The sequence below is a fragment of the Folsomia candida genome, unplaced genomic scaffold (genome assembly GCF_002217175.1).
Source record: "Folsomia candida strain VU population unplaced genomic scaffold, ASM221717v1 Fcan01_Sc055, whole genome shotgun sequence".
Classification (NCBI taxonomy): domain Eukaryota; kingdom Metazoa; phylum Arthropoda; class Collembola; order Entomobryomorpha; family Isotomidae; genus Folsomia; species Folsomia candida.
Genome location: NW_019091247.1, coordinates 342,813 through 366,372, shown reverse-complemented (window position 1 = coordinate 366,372; position 23,560 = coordinate 342,813). Strand labels below are relative to the sequence as shown.

The window sequence follows — 23,560 nt, the reverse complement described above, 5'->3', positions numbered from 1 at the left end:
AATAATTACCCGTTTGTGTCTATTTATGTATTACTATTCAGAAGTTGGTAATTCACAGAAGACGGATATTTATTTGTTTGCTACTTTTTGATTTCATTTCGATCGACGTTCAAACTCTATGGTTGTGTTGAATAACTCCTATAAGTTCATAGATCACAAAAATTTCGAAATATTTTCACACATTTTTGCATGAACCTATTCATAAATATTGCCATTTTCATCTTAAGAATTCATCTTAGATATTTAAAAAATGCATATATTTTGCAAATATTGCAAAGATTCGAGACAAAATTTTTTTCTCAGTGAAACTTGTCCACAAAAAAACATCCAGAGTATTATATTCCGAAATACAAATCACATATTATCTTTTTTTCCAAACTTCGTAAACATTTTATTCCTTCACGTACATATTTCAGCCAGTTTATGCATCGGAATACTTATTCGCCCTCTGGCAATGAGAATTAATCTTATCACACGAGTCTAGGGTTTTTACACACTGGTAAAAATGTTAGTATGTAGTTAACCTTGAAATTCTTGCCCCCTTGACTCTACCGGCATTTTAGGTACGAGTTTATGTAATGATTACCAGATGTACCTATTTGTTAAATAATTGATTACCATATGTGACGTCGAAACCTTGTTATATGTATAACGGAATTAATTTTGCATCACATTTAAACCCTCGTATTCGTGCATAACTTTTTAGTTAACGGATGCATTGTAAAATTCTAGGTATTATAAATATACACTCTTGAAATGAATACAAAATAAGAAAAACCCCTCGGAAACAAACTACTACCAATCCAGTAGGAAATTTGTGCCAAATCACTACCACACCGACGAGATTTTTTTCACGTCTAGACGACTATACGTACCCCTACCAGATTTATTAACACACTCTAAATAAAAATTAGTAAATTTACTTAAGGTTAGGTAAACAAAGGGGATGACACAACCAAAAGGTAAAATTGACGCAACATTGAGCACATTTTTCCCCACGCGTGGATAAATTTTGCACGACATGGGATAAGACATTTGATACATATGTAAGTTTTACATTTTAGCTGTGTCATCCTCTTTGTTACCAATCTTGAGTAAATTTTACTCATTTTTATTTAAAGTGTGTTACAAAACCTGGTAGGGTCACATCTGTATGTATGTATAGTCGTCCAGATAAGAAAGGCAGTCTCGTCGGTGGTGGTTGATTTGGTACTAATTTCCTACAGGATTGGTATCACTTTGTTTCCGCATTAAAGATTTCTCATCACCACAACATTACTACACTATAATGCCCGTTATTACTAGTGCCGCTAGCGTCATATATGTCCTCCAGTCATAAATGGTTTAATACCAGTTTTCTTAGAGTGTAATTCAGAAGATTTGGATTTGATTTCGATGAGAAGTTTTACGTCTGTTAAGGTACCTTATCGAATAAAATCCAGTTTTCCTACATAGATTTGTTTTCATACCTATATATTTTCACATCTTGTTTGGGTTGAATAGGTAGAAAATGTTTTCCTAGACACTCGATTTTTATCAAGTTTAATATTTTTTCTAATTAGCATACACTCCAGACAGGGTTTCTATTTATTTACTACCGTATTATATAAGTAGAATATTGTCTGAAACGCATTAATTATACGTCAGTACACTGTAAATAATTTGGGGACAAATCGTGGGTTTTATGTATTACCAAGGGAAAAATATCTACAGGGTGTTAATAAAGTCCGATCCCATTTTTCCTGTAAAAAAGTGAAGGCTAGTATAAAAAAAAACTACCCGTGATACTTACAAAAAATGTTCGACATATTTACCTTAGTATTTGGTCTTGTTACCATTTACTTTAACCATGCCCTCAACTCTTTGTTTAAGGCTCTGTGCTAATTTTTCCATTGTGCCTCTGGAAATCGAATTCCATACATCTTGAACTTTTTTTTACTAGCTCTTCCCTCGTCCGGGGTTGTGGCTCTTTGTATACATTTTCCTTAAGTATGGACCACTGGTTCTTCAGGGGATTCAAATCTGGGCCGTTAGCGGCCCACACCCCCTTGCTCCAGACCGTTGAAACTTGCGTCTTGATGAGACTCAAACTCGCTTTTGCTGTATGGGCTATAGCACCATCCTGCATGAAAACTATTTTTCTTTCATTCGGAAATATTTCCTTGTTCCCCATGCTATCGAAATAGATAGGTAATATTTTTTCCATATAATGCTTTGCATTGACTGATTGGCCTTTTGGTATGATATGTAGAGGGGTCACGCAACGTGCACAAAATCCACCCGCTACCATAACTTTAAGCCCGAATTTTGGGATCGCTCTTGATGGTACATCCGATTTGTTTTCTGTCCTGTAACGAACATTTTGTTGGTTCAATTTTGGATATAGTTCAATAATAGATTCGTCAGTCCAAAGGATGTGACTGCGCAATTCTTCACCAAGTCTTTTTTCACTCAAATGGGCACTTTTCTGAAGGAGTTCTTCAAATTTCAGACGGTCATCGATATATTTTTGTGACATGAGAGGTTTTTTTGGTTAGTTTGTAAGCTGTGTGACCCCACTTCGTAGTTTTCACAAATTTTTGCACGGTCACACAGTTAATTTGCTTCTTCTTCTCTTTATAGCGTTTTGAGTCATTTAACTCCCTTGCTCAATTACGTAATGAACTACCGGTTTTCTTGCAAAGTCTGTTTTTAATCATTCTTTTTGTGGTAGGTGACACCTTTCTGGGTCGCCCTGGTCGCTTTTTGTCGTGGACAAAATTTTTATTCTTCCATTTCCAAACAGTTCTGCGGCTGCAGCCCAATTTTTGCACAATTTCTGTAGGTTTAAGCCCCTGCTGATGCAATGTTTGTATCTCAACTCTAAGATGCTCATGACTTACACGTTTAGTTGTTCCTCCCATGGTAAAAATTTGAAATAAATAACTTCACTGGTTCAAAAGTTCCAGCTGAATTTGTAACAACCACGCTCCAAAAAATGCATGGGATCGGACTTTATTAACACCCTTTAGCAATGGAACCTTTTTTCATTTAATGATTTTTTAACATAACTCGTTAATCGTTATAAAATCCTTGTGAAGCTTGAATAAAGATTCCATTGTGGGTCAAAAACTCACACGTGACGTCATTATTAAAAAAATAATAATATTTTGTCTCCAGAATATAGGATTATTTTGCATCGAGGTTTTAAATTTTCTAAGCAACGATATCGTCTATTTGATAAATACCTACACGATTTTTTTCTTATTTGTGGCAGGTGACGAAACGTCTCTTTAATCACAATACAAAAATGGAGGACTCGTGGCGTCCCTATTTGAAAAATAAACATTTAGCCGTGTTTGTTTCGTACATGACTTTTTGACCTATTTTCCTTCATTGAGAAACCGTATCCTTATCATTACCTAAAAATTGAGCACCATATTTAGTCCATATTTAGTACCTCAAGAGGTAACGATTTGTCTTCATATTGCTAATTTGAAGTAATTCTCCAAAGAATTTGAAATTATTTAGAGTGTATGTATTTATGATTTTGTAAATGAATTGTGAGGTTGTTCTACCCGAATCATACGTTTATGTAATCTCATACGTATGTAAATGCGCGGCAAATGTTGTTCATCCTAACAAACACGCAATTTTTCTATTTGATTGTCAAGTGGTTATCTTCGATGCATTGCGTCGGGTATGAATATCTATGTTTGATTATGTAGATACATACATACTTTGCGCAATATGTAAGCACTAGCGTATAAGCCCGTCTCCCGCCGGGCGAAAGATGATGAGATTATCAAAATTTCACCAGTTAAATATTTTGTAGATATTTATTTTTTTTTAAACAATTTGACGCGAACGGAAGTGAAAGCAATTTGTAATGCAAGTTAAAGTCGACAATTAAATGTCACCCACTTGGCTCTGTCATCTCTGTCATCCCAGTCTGCCAGTGGCAATGGCAGTGCCACTGGCACTTTGTCTGGCACCCATTTGGCTCAGTTATCTTTGCTAGCCCATTCTGCCAGTGGCAATGGCAGTGCCACTGGCACCCCATTTGGCTCTGTCATCTTTACCAGCCTAGTCCGCCATTGGCAATGATATGCGTTGGCAACCATACCCAAACGACAATCCATCAAATAACCACTCCCAGATAACCACCGTGAGGCAGCCACACCCTGATAACCATCATCAGGAAGCCCCCAAGATAACCAAAATCAGATAACCACTCCCAACATAACCACCACCAGGCCGATACACCCCGATAACCACCACCAGGCCGCCACACCCCGATAACCACCACCAGGCCGCCACACCCCGATAACCACCACCAGGCCGCCACACCCCGATAACCACCACCAGGCCGCCACACCCCGATAACCACCACCAGGCCGCCACACCCCGATAACCACCACCAGGCCGCCACACCCCGATAACCACCACCAGGCCGCCAGACCCCGATAACCACCACCAGGCCGCCACACCCCGATAACCACCACCAAGCCGCCACATCCCGATAACCACCACCAGGCCGCCACACCCAGATAACCACCACCAGGCCGCCACACCCCGATAACCACCACCAGGCCGCCACACCTCGATAACCACCATGCAGCAGCCACATTCCGATAACAACCACCAGATAACCACTTTCAAGACAACCACCATCAGAAAGCCCTCAAGATAACCACTCCTAACTTAACCACCACCAAGCCGCCACGCCCCGATAACCACCACCAGGCCCACACAACACGATAACCACCATCAGGCTGCCACACCATATATAACCACCATAAGGCATCAACGACCCGATAACCCCATCTTCTCATATTTATTTTTAAAATAAAGATTTTGAATTTTCGCGCCATTCGAAATTTAACTTTCCCTGCTTTCACTTCCGTCACGGAAAATAACTTTCACTTCCGTTGCCAAAAGACATTTCCAGCTTATAATATAGATATTCTTGGTATCCTGGATATTCTGAATATCAAGAGTATCAAGAATATCAAGAATATCAGGAATACTAAGAATATTAAGAATATCAGAAATATCAAGAATATTAAGAATATCAGGAATATCAAGAATATTGAGATACCGGGATATTCGGATATCGAGGTATTGGGGGCTTACCTAACCCAGATAACTACCACCCATAGATAACCAACACCCCCAGTTAACCAACACCCCCAGTTAACTAACACCCCCAGATAACCAACGCCACCAGATAATCATAAGGCTACGCCTAAGACTTTCCCCACTTTCACTTCCGTCACGAACAGAATTTTAGGTCGCACAGATTAAATTTCACTTTCGTTACCAACAGACATTCTTGCTTATAATATAGATGTTCTTGATATTCCTGTTATTCTTGATATTCTTGATATTCCAGATATTCCTGATATTCTTAATATTCTTGATACTCCTGATATTCTTTATATTCTTGATATTCCTGATATTCTTGACATTCTTGATATTCCTGATATTCTTGATATGCTTGATATTGTTGATATTCCTGATATTCTTTATATTCTTGATATTCTTGATAGTCTTGATATTCTTGATAGTCTTAATATTCTTGACATTCCTGATATTCTTGATATTCCTGATATTCTTGATATTTCCGATATTCTTGATATTCCTAATATTCCTAATACTGCTAATATTCTTGATATTCCTGATATTCTTTATAGTCTTGATATTCTTGATATTCATGATATTCTTGATATTCCTGATATTCTTGACATTCCCGATATTCTTGGTATTCCTGACTTTGTTGATATTCCTGATATTCTTGATATTCCTGATATTCTGATATTTTTGATATTCTGATATTCTCGATATTTTGATATTCTGAATATTATGGATATGATAGATATTTGGAATATTAAGAATATCAGGAATATCAGGTACATGAAGAATATCAGGGATATCAGGAATACCAAGAATATTAGGAAAAGCAAGAATGCCAAGAATATCGCTAAAATATTCTTGATTCTATATTCTTGATATTCTGATATTCTCAATATTCCTGATATTCTCGATATTCTGATATTCTCGATATTCTGATATTATGGATATAATGGATATTTAGAATATCAAGAATATTATTGATATGATGGATATTTGAAATGCCAAGAATATTAAGAAAATCAAGAATATCAGGAATACCAAGAATATTTAGAATATCAAGAATATCAGGAATATCAGGAATATTGAGATACCTGGATATTCGGATATCGAGGTATTGGGGGCTTACCTTACCCAGAGAACCACTACCCCTAGGTAACTACTATCCCTAGATAACCACCACCTCAGATAACCACTACCCCTAGATAACCACTACCCCCAGATAACCACTACCCCCAGATAACCGCCACCTCAAGATAACCATAAGGCCACGCCTAAGACTTTCCCTGCTTTCACTTCCGTCACGAACAAACTTCCGTCACGGACAAATTTACTTTCACTTCCGTTGCCAACAGACATTCTCGCTTATAATATAGATTCTTCGCTAGGGCATGCAATACCGGTATTCGAGTACCGGTATTAACCGGTATTACCGAATACCGAATACCGGTTTTGAGCTAACCAATACCGGTATTCAACTCATAAATTTTACTTATTGAGACTAACGTTCAGTCAACCAAATTTCACTTATTAAATTCAAAATTGAAATCAGGTGTTGATAGTTATATTTTTAGCAGATTATAAGCAATGCATTGTACATGCACTCATATATTTAATTTAATTTTGATTTATTATATTTACTACGTATGCATGCATACAGGTATGCATTTATTTTTAAAGTTCAAAAAAATTGTGTCAAAAATGCAAAAGAAATTAACTCCAGAAATAAAATAAATCATTGAATCGTTTTCTCAGGAGATTTTCGTCTAGCAAAATTTCCGATAGGTTTCCGATAAGCTTAAGTCCTCGGGATGAAATGTTTTCGATGCAAAGTACTGTTAGTTTGAATCTCAGAGAGAAAATACAAAATTTTCAATGGTTGAATAACTATTGCTAAAATGGTACCAACGCAAAAAATATACTAACAAACTTTAATAAATAGACCCGTTCAACTTAAAACAATTTTACGACTCATGGAGCAATTTTTAAAATCCTTGAAAATACCAATCGTAATTATGAGTAATGCAGCACACGAAATGAGTTTTACATAAGATGATGTTAAAATTTTAGTGATTGAAATTTCGTTCAAGCATACATATATGTAAAGTGTATGAATTTGAAAAAGCTGGGACATGGATTAAATAATAGGAAGTTTGGGTGCACAATGAGCTAAATTTGAATCGTAGGTAATTTCTTGTCAGAGCTTGCAACCCTCATAATTTCTTTTGCAATTAGGCATACAACTACATATAAATAGTTTTTAAGAATATGTATGTTCACTTCAGTAACAAATACTTGTGTATATGATTGCACATCAACGATTGATGTCTTTTAAACCTATGCATTGCTTTGTGCGATCATTTTTATTGGTATATTTAACATGTTTAACATATTTAATATATGGGTCGGTAATACCGGTATTACCGTCGGTCCCAATACCGAAAATACCGAATACCGGTTTTGAAAAACAGTACCGGTATTGCATGCTCTATTCTTCGCTGGCAATGAAGATTCTGCGAATCCAAAACCTTGCTGGAATTCTAGCCTCAAGAATTTTATTGTTAAACAGGAAACCAGTTTCTTGAATTAAATTTCCAAGCAGACGATTTTAGGCGCATTATGCAATATTGAACCTTAGGGAACTTCCATATATTACGTTACCAAAACAACGCTGATTCGTATATCACTCACCCATCCTTTCACCTATTCTTCTCATGTTAAGCTTAACAAGGGTAAGATAGGCGCCCTCAAAACTATCCACAGAACTTTTTGATGGCGTAATTTATGGACATTCCCTTAGGCGATGACGCTTGTGTGATTTACATATTAGTTGACATTGGATCGGAGCAAGTACATAAGTACAAGTGTAAATGTGTATGTATTGTACTTACATAACCGTAATGCCCGTTATTACTAGTGCCCGTAGCGTCATATACATATATCCTCTAGTCAGCAATTATTTAATTCCAGTTTTTTAAGAGTGCAGAATTGCTATTCAAAAAGCTTGGATTTGATTTCAATGGTAAATTTTACATTTGTTAAGGTACCTTATCCAGTTTTCCTAGATCTCTTTTCACACACATATAACTATTTACACATCTTGGTTGAGTTGAATAGGTACATAAAAAATGTTGTCTTAGAAATTAGATTATTATCAAGTTTAATAAATATTTTTTTAATTAGTATGTTCACATTCCAGATAGGATTCTATTTATTTAATACAAAAATATCAAAGAAGTATCAAAGAAGTATAATCCTGTCTGAAACGCATTAATATTACATCGGTACACTCTAAATAATTTGGGGACAAATCTTCACCCGCGGATAGTGGTTTTTTTCTGGGAGAATGATTCAGGATACTTTTTATCACCAACGGAAAAAATATATCTAGCATTGGAACCTTTTCTCCAAGCAAAATGAGGAGAGTCACATGAGGCTTATCTTTCCGTTGAATGGCCCCCTTAAAGAAAGTTATTGGGGGCAAAGTTCGATTTCCGAGTTAATGTTCTCTCGTTTTTTTAGTCCACGGGGCGAAAAACAAGACTGGCAGTGCCAGTCTATTTATGATTTTGTAAATGCACCATTGTGCGGTTATTTTACCTGATTCATACGTTTATGTAATTTCATACGTTTATGTAATTTCATACGTATGTATGTAAATGCGTGGCAAATGTTGTTCATATTGACATACCTATGTATATGCACGCAATGTTTTTATTTCATAGTTAAGTAGTAAAGTTCGGTGAATTTCGTCTGGTATGAATTTGTTTGCTTACGTATATACAGGGTGTTAATAAAGTCCGATCCCATTTTTCCTGTAAAAAAGTGAAGGCTAGTATAAAAAAAAACTACCCGTGATACTTACAAAAAATGTTCGACATATTTACCTTAGTATTTGGTCTTGTTACCATTTACTTTAACCATGCCCTCAACTCTTTGTTTAAGGCTCTGTGCTAATTTTTCCATTGTGCCTCTGGAAATCGAATTCCATACATCTTGAACTTTTTTTTACTAGCTCTTCCCTCGTCCGGGGTTGTGGCTCTTTGTATACATTTTCCTTAAGTATGGACCACTGGTTCTTCAGGGGATTCAAATCTGGGCCGTTAGCGGCCCACACCCCCTTGCTCCAGACCGTTGAAACTTGCGTCTTGATGAGACTCAAACTCGCTTTTGCTGTATGGGCTATAGCACCATCCTGCATGAAAACTATTTTTCTTTCATTCGGAAATATTTCCTTGTTCCCCATGCTATCGAAATAGATAGGTAATATTTTTTCCATATAATGCTTTGCATTGACTGATTGGCCTTTTGGTATGATATGTAGAGGGGTCACGCAACGTGCACAAAATCCACCCGCTACCATAACTTTAAGCCCGAATTTTGGGATCGCTCTTGATGGTACATCCGATTTGTTTTCTGTCCTGTAACGAACATTTTGTTGGTTCAATTTTGGATATAGTTCAATAATAGATTCGTCAGTCCAAAGGATGTGACTGCGCAATTCTTCACCAAGTCTTTTTTCACTCAAATGGGCACTTTTCTGAAGGAGTTCTTCAAATTTCAGACGGTCATCGATATATTTTTGTGACATGAGAGGTTTTTTTGGTTAGTTTGTAAGCTGTGTGACCCCACTTCGTAGTTTTCACAAATTTTTGCACGGTCACACAGTTAATTTGCTTCTTCTTCTCTTTATAGCGTTTTGAGTCATTTAACTCCCTTGCTCAATTACGTAATGAACTACCGGTTTTCTTGCAAAGTCTGTTTTTAATCATTCTTTTTGTGGTAGGTGACACCTTTCTGGGTCGCCCTGGTCGCTTTTTGTCGTGGACAAAATTTTTATTCTTCCATTTCCAAACAGTTCTGCGGCTGCAGCCCAATTTTTGCACAATTTCTGTAGGTTTAAGCCCCTGCTGATGCAATGTTTGTATCTCAACTCTAAGATGCTCATGACTTACACGTTTAGTTGTTCCTCCCATGGTAAAAATTTGAAATAAATAACTTCACTGGTTCAAAAGTTCCAGCTGAATTTGTAACAACCACGCTCCAAAAAATGCATGGGATCGGACTTTATTAACACCCTTTATCTAGATACTGATGTACATACTTTGCGCAATATGTAAAAATTCTTCCCTGGCCATAAGGATTCTTTTTGCTAAGGCATGAAACCTCTTTTTTGAAGTAAATTTGCCTTATAGAGCCTTAAAGAGTGCAAATACATACTTATATTACATCATAAAATCGCAGATTCCTATACCACCCACCTCTTTCGTATCTGTCTCATATTTAGCTTACCACGTACTTATTACAGGAGAGAGGTGGTATGGAATCCGAGATGGGCCGCCCGTGAGTGGCTGGGAATGATTAAGTAAGAGACAAAAAGATAAAAAAAATAAAAGAAAGATAAAACTGACAATAATAAATTATGTTTTGCATGTTCAAAACCTTACCTAAAGAAGGGTAACCGAGGTAAGTCGAGTTAAAGGTCAATCAGCCCCATAATCGGTTGAACGCTAACTGGTATCACATTGGTCTAGAAGTAAGATGAGTTACATATTGAAGTGATTTAAATTATGTAAAATGTGAAAACTGTAGAACGAGACGAAAGGAACTTCCTTAAATATGTACAATGTGATTAAAATGTCACGCTACAATGGACAATTTTTTAATGGGAACAACCTCTAAATCTCCATTAGTTACAAGATTTCGGGTTGAGATTTTTATAATCATCAAAACTGATGGAACACTGATTACCAAATTCTTAAATGTTGAATTTTGGAGACAAAATTTCGGTAACCAATGAAAATTTACGAATTTTTCGACAAATTTTCCATTCTAGCGTGACATTTTAACCACCCTGTACATAACAGAATAGACCAGCGAAACGTGGTACATTGATGAGTAGCAAAAAAAGAAGAATTTTAAAATGATGGTATAGACGGTTTACACAATCGAAATAAACTTGAGATAAAAATTGCGACGCTGCAACCGTTTCTGAAAAACTTACCCGACCAAGGTAATTGTATCACCAGGTTGGAAATTCTGCAATTGTACAACGTAGGATAAGTTTAACACAACCAGGTGTGCTATCCCAAAGGTAGCTCAACCTTTGCTACATTTTAAAGTTTATGGAGTGTTCTATTGAACAGATATGCGTACATATATCCACCGCATAGATATATATGTATGTAGGACATTTTAATGGATTAGACAACATTATATGTACACATTTGCATACGTATAATTAGGAAAGTTACATATTTAGATTATTTTAACCCATAAAATTATCATCACAAAAAAATCGTTACATAACGACACGCGCTCTACAATTCTAAGCCATTTGACCTGGCTAACCTTCAAAATTATTGAACGTTGGTTGCAGACCATCCAAAAATATCCACGTATATTTACTTACCATGACATAAGTTTGTATGTAAGTGATACAGACATGTACATAGTTGTACAGATAAGGTAAACAATATTATGTCTAAGTAAATTAGCTGCTCAAAGTAAATATACACGTTACGTCAAACTTGGAATCTGGAGTTTGCCCTGGCAAACAGTGTGCCGTGATAGAACTGTTACGTTCAAGGTTTGTGGCCGACTTTGTATGGGACAGATTTGCAAAGTATTTGCGAAAGGAGAAAAATGCTAAAATCACACAACTGTTCTAGTTTCAAATTTGAAAAGATCAATTGTAATATAAAAACCTGGTCAAGCTTTTGTCCTCATGCGAGACAATGGTAGGATTACAATTTTGGCACACAATTTTGTGGTCAGATTATGCCATTGGTTTTGTATAAAATCAGGGCTGGTTTCTCCAAACAGGATCATTGAAAAGACACGAATCTTCTCTTAGAACGAAATAAATTTCTAATTACAAAATGAAATTCCTGATCCCTCTCTTCACCGTAGTCGTGTTGGCTTCGGCAGTTCCAAACACTCGTTTTGGATTTAGCTTGGGCGGAATCGGTTTAGGAATCGGAGGTGGGGCCGGTGGAGCTAGTGGGGCTGCCGGTGGTGCTGGCGGAGCTGCGGGTGGTGCAGCTGGTGGAGCTGCGGGAGGTGCTGGGGGAGCTGCTGGTGGAGCTGGTGGTGCGGCCAGTGGTGCTGGGGGTGCAGGTATAACAAAAATATTAATACAGAAATTAAAAAATCAGATATTTTGACACAAATTTTCGTGCAAACGCCAAATCACTAGCTTTGTAGCATGTAAATTTCCTCAATTCGCAATATCTCTAACAATAATTCCACGAAGATTATAATTCCACAAACTACAGTCACGTTGAGTAAGATACTATGCTATGCAGGGGAGTGGAACTAATGAAAATCCTTGGTCTTCCGCCAAGGGATTTAAGGAGGCCGCTGGTTTCTCATTGTTAGGCTGACCTAATACAATACCATGACTTTAATTGTTTTGGGTTTGTATTTAGGTGCTGGTGGATCAAGTGGATTTGCAACTTCCGGTGACCTTGCAACCGACCTCGCACAAACGTTCAGTCTCGCCAACTCTCTCTCCGGATTGGGCGGCGGTGCCGCAGCTTCTGCTCTTACCGATGCATACGCTACACTCCAAGACTTGATCGCTTTCAAGCATGATCTTGCCGCACAAGCCATGGCTGCCATTAGAGACACAACAGCCTCCAATGTGGACCAGCTCTCTCAGTTTTTGGATAACTTTGGCGCTCTCCTTTACGATGCAGGCGAACAGGCCGCGGCGGATCTGGTCTCCGTAGTCAAGGCTGACATTGAATTCAAAAAGAGGCTCATCAATGGATTGGTCGACATGACCAAAAATGTTTTCGATAGTGCGAGTCAAGCCCTTGCTGCCGGCATGACCGAAGCTGCGACAAACCTTGAAGCCGGCATTCAACAAGCAATGAAATTCGCTTCGGCTGTGGAAAAGGCAAAAATGAACCTCCTGCTCTCTGCCTTGAGAGCCGGAGATTCAGGGATCAAATCCGCAATGGCAGCCGCCATGGCGACGGGAGGACAAGGTGGATCGTGCCCTGTGCAAAGTCTTTTGGCAAAAATGTCTCCTCTGGTTAGATTTTGGCTGGATAAAACAAATAGATCGTTTTGCACTTACTGAAATATTTATTTCCCTAGTTGTCCGGAAATCTTAAATCTGCCGTCGACGCGACTGGAAGTATCTTCAAGAAACTCGGTGCCGGATTAGGTGCTGCTGTTCAGGGTGGATTAAATGCTGCTGGTAACTTGGCAGGCAATATTGGGAGGCAAGCTAAAACTTCTTTTTTGCGAAAATTAAATTATGCAGGTAAGTTAGAAAAATCTAGTCAAATAGCTAATTAATGATTTTTGTTATAGTGCCATCTCGGGGGGATTTAACGCACTTGCTGGTGCCGTTGGTGGATTAGGAGGTGGTGCTGGGGACGGATCTGCTGGTGCTGGGGCCGGATCTGCTGGTGCTGGGGCCGGATCTGCTGGAGCTGGGGCCGGATCTGTTGGAGCTGGGGCTGGATCTGCTGGAGCTGGGGCCGGATCCGCTGGAGCTGGGGCTGGATCTGCCGGAGCTGGAGCTGCCGGGGGTGCTGCAGGTGGTGCGGCTGGTGCTGCCGGAGGTGCTGGAGCTGGTGCATCCATTGGAACTGGTGGTGGTGCTGGAGCTTCCCTTGGAGGAGCTGGATTCTCCATTGGCCTTGGGCGTTAATTCAACTGAAGCAAAATCTTTTAAAATTTATCTAAAATATTAATCTGCCAATTACATACAAACAGTTTTGAATTAATTTGAGCTCCTTTATCAACCTTCAATTATGATTATAAAAAATATAAAATTCTATTTTCTGGCATTCTTCTAAATACTTTTGCACGCTTAAAGTCTCATAAATTCGATTACCATACACATTCAGAAGGTCGAACACTCATCATTCATGCCGCATGGACATGTTCTACAGCTTTTATACTTCAGCAAAAAATTTATAACTCAGTACTGAGTTTTGCAAATTAAGATATACACACGTAATTGTGGTTTTGTAATCGGAAAGTTTAACAGGTGGGATGCGAGACGATACGTGGTATCCTATTTAAAATTACTTTAAGGTGTACAAATTTTTCTTCACTAAGCTACATTATGCATAATTAATCGTGCATTAATTGCTACATTAATTGTATCGCGATACTTCTAAAAAAAGTTGATCACTAACATTTTGATTAATTGTTTTTTCCTTAAAGCATTTAATTCAGCTGACTTAAGTTTAGAGGCTATGAAATGTATTGTATATTCCTTGTTCCAATTGACATCGACCCTGTCCCGCATATTGCAGACGTCGTTACATATAATGCTCAACCTTCGTTAGTTCCGGGAGGTGTTGTGGTAAGCAGTTAACTCACCAATGCAGACTTCGAACCCAGAAAAAAAGTACTTAAGTAAATCATTTTCACAAAAGTTTCACAAACACATTTATTGAACAAATCGTTATTAAAGTTGCTGGAATAAAAATGTAAGTCATACATACTTAGGAATAGAAGGAAAACCTATATATCTAATATATGTATATATGTATGCATGGTGCACTCTAAATAATTTAGGCGCAAGCCGTCACCTGAGGGACAACATTAATCTACTTTTGATAATTATTAACAATGCCTTTTGAAATCAACGGAAATTGAGTAAAAAAAACTCGTGTGTCAAGCACACGTGACGTCGTTTTAAAGAACTTGAACGTTAATATGTGACTAGAAGTTTGGGTTACAAAAAAGTACATTGTAAATTTTTGACTTACTTTCCGTTGATGTCTACGCATCTCCTTATTCAGTAACAAAAATTAGATGAGTTTAGCGGGTGACGATTTGTCCCCAAGTTATGTGGAGTCTCAAATTTACATACAAATTGATCCCTTTCAATTTTAAACCTCATAGCCAAACTCGCAAATAATGCAGTTTCCGAAGGCATCCTTCCAACTCGCGCTGATCGTACTAATTTCGGTCGTTGGACTTGAAGTAGTTTGGGCAGGTGGGGAAAAATGCAGCGATGGATCTACCACGTGCCTCACCTGCAGGTGCAATTGGTACTCGGACACGAAAGTTTGTTGCCCCGCGGGGTGCACGTTCAATGGGTGGGAGGGCAAGTGTGAAGGTCTGGTGGAAGCACAAATTAAGGAATTCGTCCCCTGTTGCAATTCTAAGGGTGGAATGGAGCGATGCGCGTAATAAACCGAAATCAAATGCGTGTTTCACTCAGGAATCAGGATATTTAATTAGAAAACAGTTCGATGTACACATTTTTTGGAAAGTCATTTGTGAGACAGTAATAAACTAATAAATTCTTTGCAATGTGTTATCTGTTTTTTTTTGCACATAGTCTAAAACGATTTATAATCTGAACAACAAGATAGAAAATCTGAAAATCTCAGGATTTCAATTTTCCATAGCACGGAAAACTTTATGCCCAAAAAATCTTAGGATTGAAATTTCTAATTAAGATTTATATTCCACTTCTTTCCCCTGCTAAATATTTACTTACATGATTGACAAGGAAATAATGATTTGTAAAATACCGCAAAGCAACCAGGTTCTGTGGAAATAATGGTCAGCAAACAGAATCTGATGTTTGATAAGTCAATATTTATCTAATTTAATTAAGTCAATCATTTTGAAATATGTATGTGTTCGTACTTTCGTACGTGATGTTGTTCATGTTATTTGTGTGCATGAGTTCCTATAGATGCACATACATATATATGTTCATTTAAATGTACCTTAAACTTGAGAAATAATCTCAGCTACCCAACAATTTCAATTATTTATCACACATTTTCATCGTTTACATTATAAAGCAACAAATTAAATGTGTACGAAACTTGCACAAATGTTATAGTAAAATTTGCACCCGGTACCACTAGTTGTGTAAAATTTCAATGAAGATGAAAATTTATCCCACGTTGTTGGAATCCTGCCCAACCTTGGGTAAATTTTACACTACCCGTCGTGTCCTCGAGAATTTTACTCAACTTTATTTAGGTCGGCTAGTTAAAGTTATATAAATTCAGTGCAGATATACATTTTGTATGAAGAATTTAACCGACGACGGACGATAAGTATTGTGCTTCTTAGAAAAACGTTGGATAAATTTAAATTTAGTTTTGAGCTCTAAAGTTAGAATCTAAAGACTAATGATTAATTAGTCTTCAGATTAATTAGTAATTAATGGTTGGCTTCAAGCAAAATGTCAAAGGCGACAGCACTAAAGATAGTTGGTGCTAGGAAAGTATTTTCTGACAAGGTGGTTTTGCGTGGAGTGGATATCACGGTCGAAAAATGGACAATGTAAGTCATTAAAATGCATTGGTGTTAAACGGTGCAAATATTCAAGACTTGAAATTTATAGTAAAATTGAAATTCGCAATGATTAAAAGACACTGATAAAACTAGTAAATATTTAACAGTTATCTTTAATACACTTATTTACACAGATACGCCCTTCTAGGCCCGAGTGGATGTGGGTAAGGTTTGCTACATTTACATATACACATCAACCGCAGATTTAATTTATGACATAAAGTAAACATGTGAAACACTTATAAAAGTGTGTGGCACATGTTTGTTATACAAACAGAAACGTGATGGATACATACCTACCTATTAGAGTTGCCACTTCAACTCGGCTTGACTCAGCTTATTGAGTCTGTTGAGTCAAGCCGAGTCGAGTTTACTTCAAGTAAGCCGTCGACTCAAAGAGTTGGCTTATTGAGTTGTGAGTAACTCACAACCCACAGTGAGTTGTGAGTGAGTTGGACTCGGCTTGACTCACTCACTCAATAAGCCGCCTCCTCGTACTTACACACATGCATAAACAAATCCAGTTCGCTCCAACTTGTAAACATAAAATGCACGTACACGTATGTACATATGCTCCGTCAATAGCTGCCTCCACTCACTCGACTCACTCAGATTCTTAATGAGTCGAGTCAAGCCAAGCCGGCTTGCTTCTGACTCGGCTTGCTTCGACTCACAACTCAATGAGTCGACTCGCTGGCAACTCTACTACCTATATAAAAATTTTAAATGATTAAGTTGGCTGCAGAATTAAACTTAATCAAAAACCGCGTGATTTACTCGTTGCATGTATATAAACGTTTTATGGCAAAGTTTGTGTGTAGAGTGCCCTAAGGTTAACACACATATTTAGTGTATGTAATCCCTCTAATGTACGACCCCTACCTTACATACAAAAATGGTATTGTTAAAATTAAAAACTTTTTGCAAACAGGAAAACCACTTTACTTTCTTGCATCGTAGGAGTTCAGCATTTAAGTGGGGGAAGTATAGAAATATTTGGGAGGAACGTGTCCACTTTTAAAAATGGAATGCCTGCAAGCCTAATTGGTTACATGCCACAGGTACGAATTCCCACAGATACTGCAAAATATCGACTTCCGAATTATCATAATTCGAAAATTTAAATATCATATTTCATTATATTTGATGAAAATATTTTAAAATGCCATAATCTAATTATGACATTTAAATCAAAACTCTGAGATCCATAAATTCAGTATCATTCTTGTTAAATTATTTATGGACAGCTCAAAATCTAATTAACTATGTATTTAGGATACCTGCCTCTATGAATTGTTCACAATCATGGAAACATTTGTATACTTTGGGAGACTTCACTGTATGCAGTTACACAAGATTTTAAGTAAAATGGAAACCCTAAACATTGTTATGACTCTGCCGAGCTTGAACAGCATTGTGTCACAACTCAGGTATAACTTAATTCAATTGCTTAACCTGTGGTTAAATGCATTCCGATGTTTTCTAAAATTTGCATAAATGCCTCAAAAGTACATAAACTGCGGTTAGGAAGACTGCGGAAAACTTTCGGCAACCGTCTTTATCTCGAGTTTCGGACCCCATGTTTACATTATTTGGGGGGGTCTTCTGAACATTTTTCATATTGGCCCCAAACATTTTGAATTAACTCGACATAAAGTCTTATTGAAAGTTTACGATGATCAACATTGTACTTGTCACCTACTCATTTAGCGGTGGAGAGCAACGACGTGTCTCTCTTTGTGTCGCGTTGCTGCATGACCCTGAAATTCTTCTGTTGGACGAGCCCACGACCGGGATTGACCCACTTTTACGAGAAAGGTATTAAAAATAAGTATGTACGAATATTTTGGTGACCAATAAAAATTACAAACACAATTTCAGAATCTGGGATTATTTGAGACTTCTTGTTGAATCGAAAGGAACCACAGTTTTCGTAACGACGCATTATGTCCATGAAACGAGACAATGCAAAAAAGTAAAGTCAACATTTATTTAAATTTTTAGCCAAAATTAAGATTTTTTTAAATACTTTAATTTTCCGAATTTGGTCTTTTTGGTTTTTTCGAATTATAAAAATGAGAATTGAACTCAGAATTACTTATTAAGTAATTCTGAGTTCAATCCTCATTTTTTTAAATTTTAACTTTAAAAGAGTAACGGTTTTATTTTTTATTTTTAAAGATTCAGAAATAGCATGAAAATATCAAACTTTAAGATGTCTTAAAAATTAACATTAATTTGATATTTGTAGATTGGCTATCTTCGAGATGGCTCTATGTTAGTGCAAGATTCTCCTAAAGCTTTACTGGAAAAATATGGTATGCAAATATTTGTAAAATTATGACAAAGCTGTACAACATTTCGATTTAATCGAAATAATTTCAGGCCCAAATTGTACGACATCTTTGGATGATGTAATTCCTCACTTATGCAAAACTCCAAGCTGCCTGCCACAATCCTTCCAGGCACAATTTGCAACCTCTCTAAAATCCCAGAAAGTCAAAATGGAACGCGATTTGGACGAAAGCGTGAAATGCTTATCTTTTGGGAATATCAATGATGAGTTGTTTAACACATTGAGTACCCCATACAAGCCAGACCCAAAATTAATATCCAGGACTATGAAAACTTACTGCTCTCAACTGAAAGCACTTACCGTCCGAAATTCAATTATCTACACCCGATCTATGTCGTAAGTTTTATCCTGTAGTGAAAATATTGAGAATTTTGATAAAGTACACTTAAAAGTAATGTGACACTCTTCTAAAACATAAATACACTTTGAATTTTATATATGGTAAAGCGTAGTACGTACATAGGACGAGTTTAACACGTGACAAAGTTAAGCGAAATGGGTGGAAAGGAAGTTAAATAACGTTTAGCAATTAATTTGAAGCACCACTCCCGTTTGATAGAATTTGCAAGAGTGTACCAAATTTTTGAAAAGTTATATGAAATTCAAGTACAGTAATTTATCAGCGGACGAGTAATTTAATACAAATCACGAAGGACCCGCCTATTCCAGGGAAAAATGCTTCCTGAGGACTAGACTTACATAGTTGCATAAATTATACTAAATCCAGAGTAAACTTCGCTGTTTTTCAAGAAATGTAACTACATACATACACATGTAATACTTAATTCAAAACATTTTCATTTCAGAGCAGTTACTTTTCCAAAGGGTGACGCTTGTTTGATCTACAAAATTTGAACTCGAATTATAAATATACGAAAATTGTAATTTCTTATTTTCAAATTATTATATGGGGAGATCCATAAATTATGTAACGCCAAAATCGCGATTTTCTAGACCCCCTCCCCTCCCTTCGTCCCTTCAACATGTGTCACATAGTCTCCATTCGCAAACAGTTGAACTTTTATAGAAATTGAGAATTCTGAGAAACTACGCCACTGTCAGCCTCATTCTTAATTAATTCAAATTCAAATGATATGCTGATGGGGGACTTTGAGAATGGCAGTGGCGTATATGGTTTCTCATAATTTTCATTTTCTGTAAAAATTCCACTGTGTGCGAATGAAGCGTAGGCACGATATCTTTGGAGCCATTGTCGCCCCTCTCGTGTGGCATAGTTTATGGACGGTCCCTATGGCAATGTACATATTACATTTGCAAATAATTTTTCTTACCGCATTCGAAGATTGCCACTCCACCAGCTGGTTATGTTGTTACTGAACACATTCCTTAGCTTGCACGGTATCGGATATGATCCACAGGGTCTCACTTTGGGAGCAGTAATTGACAATGGACAACTGCAAACCCTTTGTGACACAAAGCTCGGCCATTCAATTTCTCCCATAGGAAGGCAAACAGGAATAGATTACCCTTGTCGATTGTTATACAATCTCGAAAAATTGGGAGTTAACTGGGTAACGTTACTAAATAATTTGGATTTTATGAAAAAAAGATCACTTACAATGGAACCTTTTTTCAAGCTACACCGGGATTGACTAACGAATTATATCAAAAAATCAAGCCAAAAATTAGGGATCACATGGCGCTTATCGTTCCGTTGAATGGCCCCTTTGAAGAAAATTATTAGGGGTCAAAGTTCGCACGAGCGCCTTGGTTTTCGCCCCGTGGAGGAAAAAGCAAGGGAAAATTTGCTCAAAAATTGAACTTAACCGCCAATATTTTTCTTCAAAGGGGCCATTCAACGGAAAGAGAAGTGTCACGTGACTACTAATTTTTGGCTTGATTTTTTGACATAACTCGCTAGTCGATCCCGGTGTAGCTTGAAAAAAGGTTCCATTGTTAGTCACGAAATGATCCATATGGTTCCCTTAAGTACCGAATTGGATGCCGAGCAAGCTATAAAATCTGGTGACCTAATGGGTTACATAAAATTCCCGGCAAATTTTACAGAAAATATGAAGAAACGATTTGTCTGGAGAATTTACGCGGACGAAGAAACTTTAAACGGATCCACTATTTCCATCAGATTGGACAATTCTGGTTCGTGGAAATTTTTAAACAGGGTGGTTTAAATGTCTCGGTACTATTAAAACTTTTGCTGAGGGAAAAGTCCCTAGATCTCCATTAGTTAAACACATGGATTCGATGACATTTTCATTAATTCTTATCAAAACTGATAGAATACAAATTCTTAAAATTTTGAATTTCATGGACAAAATTTGATTAACTAATAGAAAGTTACGCATTTTTCCAATTACAAAATTTTCCACTGTAGCGACACACTTAAACCAACCTTTACATGCGTAAAGCAGATGGTTATGAAATATGGATAAGCAGTAAAAACACTAATTTTTTTACAGAATACATGAACACATACTTCCTTACCAAATCGTTATATGAATCCGTTCAGCAATTCTTACTATTAAGTGCGAACGATTATGACGTGGACGAACGGATGGTCACCCTGCCGTTACAGGTATGTTGGTCTATTGCTTAGGGGCCGTCCATAAATTACGCAACGAAAAAATCTCGATTTCTAGACCCCCTTCCCCCTTTAGCAAATGTATGTACGATGCTATTGGAGCCTTAGATACCCCTCCCCACTCTCGCGATAGGGATCGCCCGTAAACTAGTTATGTAAAGCGTTGGAGGGAAGGGGGGTCATAGCTCCGATGATATCGTGCCTATGTTAGAGGGGCAGGGAGGGAGGGGCCCTAGAAAATAGCGATTTTTGTGCAACATAATTTATGGACGGCCCCTTACTCACGCATTTAAATATTTACCAATAGGTATATCGTAAATTAACAGATTAATTCTGGTAATCTAAATTTATGTACAGTTCAGTCCAATCTACGGAAGCTTGTTCCTTGTTCCGGCCGAACTTCTTCTGTAAGTTTGTTAAGATTTTTATAATAGAATCGCCAGAATTCGACTACAAATAAATTATGTGCATATATACTATCATTACAGATTGTGGACCCTCTTTTCAACAACGTTTGGCTTCTTTCACGTAATTGATCGCTGCGATAACACCTTTGCTCGCACAATGGCCACGGGTGTGGACTTTGGTCAAATTCAGCTGTCCTACTACTTTTCGGACGTCCCGCTGGCCCTCTTTCAAGGTGGACTGATCTTACTAATTTTCTGGTGGGACCGGGGCGAACAAGTCCAAGGAAGCTGGATCTTGATCGGGGTTATCTTCTATCTCGCCAGGATGGCCATTCTCTCGCTGTATTTCGTGGTGGGGACGTTCAATATGAGTGTCAAGGACATGACGCTTTTAACAATTTCCATAGTTATGGTTTACGTTTATGCTTCAGGTAAATATAGCAACAAATTTTGCCGCTTATATGTACAGGGTGGTTAATATGTCACGCTACAATGGAAAATTTGTCAATGGGAAAAATTTGTAAATTTCCATTAGTTACCGAAATTTTGTCTCTAAAATTCAACATGAATTTAAGAATTTCGTCATCAATGTTCCATCAGTTTTGACAACAATTATAAAAATCTCAATCAAAAATCTTGTAGCTAATGGAGATTTAGGGGGTTTTCCCATTGAAAAATTTTCCATTATAGCGTGACATTTAAACCACCCTGTATATCGACTAGCTTCGTTCGTTAGAAAGTTTGTGATTTAGGGCCGTCCATAAATTACGTAAAGCAAAAATCGCGATTTTGTAGACCCCCCTACCCCTTTAACATGTGTAACATAGGCACGATATCATTGGAGCTTTTGACCCCCTCCCCGTCCCTCCTTGTGCGTTGCGTAATTTATGGACGGCCCATTTTGAATTATTTTTCATTCCTAATACATTGTTAGTCCTGCAGGTGTTTATTTTGTGGCCTTAAATTGCAATGGTCTGTAGAAATTTGCTACCGATATGGTAAAACTTTAATTCCGGTACCCTTCAGGTAAGGGCCACTCCATTTATAAGAGTAAAATTTACATCCTAATTTTGTCAGTTCGTGAAAATAATACTCGCCTCCAGAAGTAATGCGTTATATCCACAAATTTTAGAAAATTTTCCATTTGACTTTAATTTAATTTTTCAATTTTTCTAATCTTCTTATTTACCTAATAAATGTTTTCAATATTTATAACTATCTTTTAGATACGATCTGGCCTATCGAATCTGTCGTGTGGTGGTACCGACCATTTTGCCATTGCCTTCCGTTTACCGTTACGATCCGCGTGTTGCGCAGTGTAATTACGAGAGGGTGGGGGATGACTCATCCCACCGTGCTTTACGGAGGAATCTGCTTCCCACTAATAATCACTGGGATTAGTACCATTGTGTCATTTGTGATGGAAAGGAGAAGCAAAAAGTTGTGATTTACTAATATGAGTGTGATATTATGTAAGCTACAACCAGATATTACCCGAAGAGCCTTATTAAATGTTATCAATAATATGTGGTGACTTGGTTTGTTTCTGAAAATAAAAATTTATTCCTACACGCTTGTATATATGTATGTATATATATGCATGCCGCCCTTAAGTATGTATATATGTACAGTTTCTGCACGCTCTAAGAAATTCGGATTATCACCGATCGGCGATCGGTGACTATATTTTGCATCGACACCCTCCCTCTGTGCCCACTCAGAAGCACACTACCAGCCAGTGCCTAAACTATGCCAAACACGAGGGTGGGCAAACTTATTGATGCGCCCCAAGCCGCTCGCGCCTTCGGCCCTAGCGAATTTTTCTCAACA

At 37.4% G+C, this 23,560-nt stretch overlaps 2 protein-coding genes and 1 long non-coding RNA gene across 8 annotated transcripts; 2 read left to right on the top strand and 1 right to left on the bottom strand.

The window, feature by feature from the left end:
- Positions 1-10,175: 10,175 nt before the first annotated feature.
- Positions 10,176-11,231, bottom strand: LOC118433511. 2 transcript variants are annotated; one of them, XR_004833415.1, is made up of 4 exons: positions 11,117-11,231; positions 10,560-10,642; positions 10,405-10,463; positions 10,176-10,310 (listed from the first exon to the last, which is right to left on the bottom strand). It is a non-coding gene; the product is annotated as an uncharacterized LOC118433511 (long non-coding RNA). The 2 variants fall into 2 exon arrangements; XR_004833414.1 differs by having other exon boundaries at positions 10,176-10,463.
- A 699-nt stretch (positions 11,232-11,930) lies between these two features.
- LOC110862372 (glycine-rich cell wall structural protein) lies at positions 11,931-13,931 on the top strand. The gene is made up of 4 exons (XM_022111568.2): positions 11,931-12,231; positions 12,543-13,153; positions 13,219-13,346; positions 13,438-13,931. The coding sequence occupies exons 1-4, from the start codon at positions 11,994-11,996 to the stop codon at positions 13,778-13,780; spliced, it is 1,320 nt and encodes a 439-aa protein (XP_021967260.1). The 5' UTR covers positions 11,931-11,993; the 3' UTR covers positions 13,781-13,931.
- A 2,123-nt stretch (positions 13,932-16,054) lies between these two features.
- LOC110862360 (ABC transporter G family member 23) lies at positions 16,055-23,256 on the top strand. 5 transcript variants are annotated; one of them, XR_004833416.1, is made up of 12 exons: positions 16,055-16,395; positions 16,542-16,571; positions 17,339-17,468; positions 17,683-17,837; positions 18,118-18,225; positions 18,289-18,382; positions 18,659-18,725; positions 18,793-19,099; positions 19,570-19,644; positions 20,067-20,295; positions 20,792-20,881; positions 21,202-21,236. XR_004833416.1 is itself a non-coding variant. In XM_035845504.1 (10 exons), the coding sequence occupies exons 1-9, from the start codon at positions 16,295-16,297 to the stop codon at positions 19,616-19,618; spliced, it is 1,041 nt and encodes a 346-aa protein (XP_035701397.1). In that variant the 5' UTR covers positions 16,055-16,294; the 3' UTR covers positions 19,619-19,644; positions 20,067-20,371. The 5 variants fall into 5 exon arrangements, 3 of the variants coding, with proteins under 3 accessions (XP_035701397.1, XP_035701399.1, XP_035701398.1); XR_004833417.1 differs by lacking the exon at positions 21,202-21,236 and having other exon boundaries at positions 20,715-20,843; XM_035845504.1 differs by lacking the exons at positions 20,792-20,881; positions 21,202-21,236 and having other exon boundaries at positions 20,067-20,371.
- The last annotated feature ends 304 nt before the right edge of the window (positions 23,257-23,560 follow it).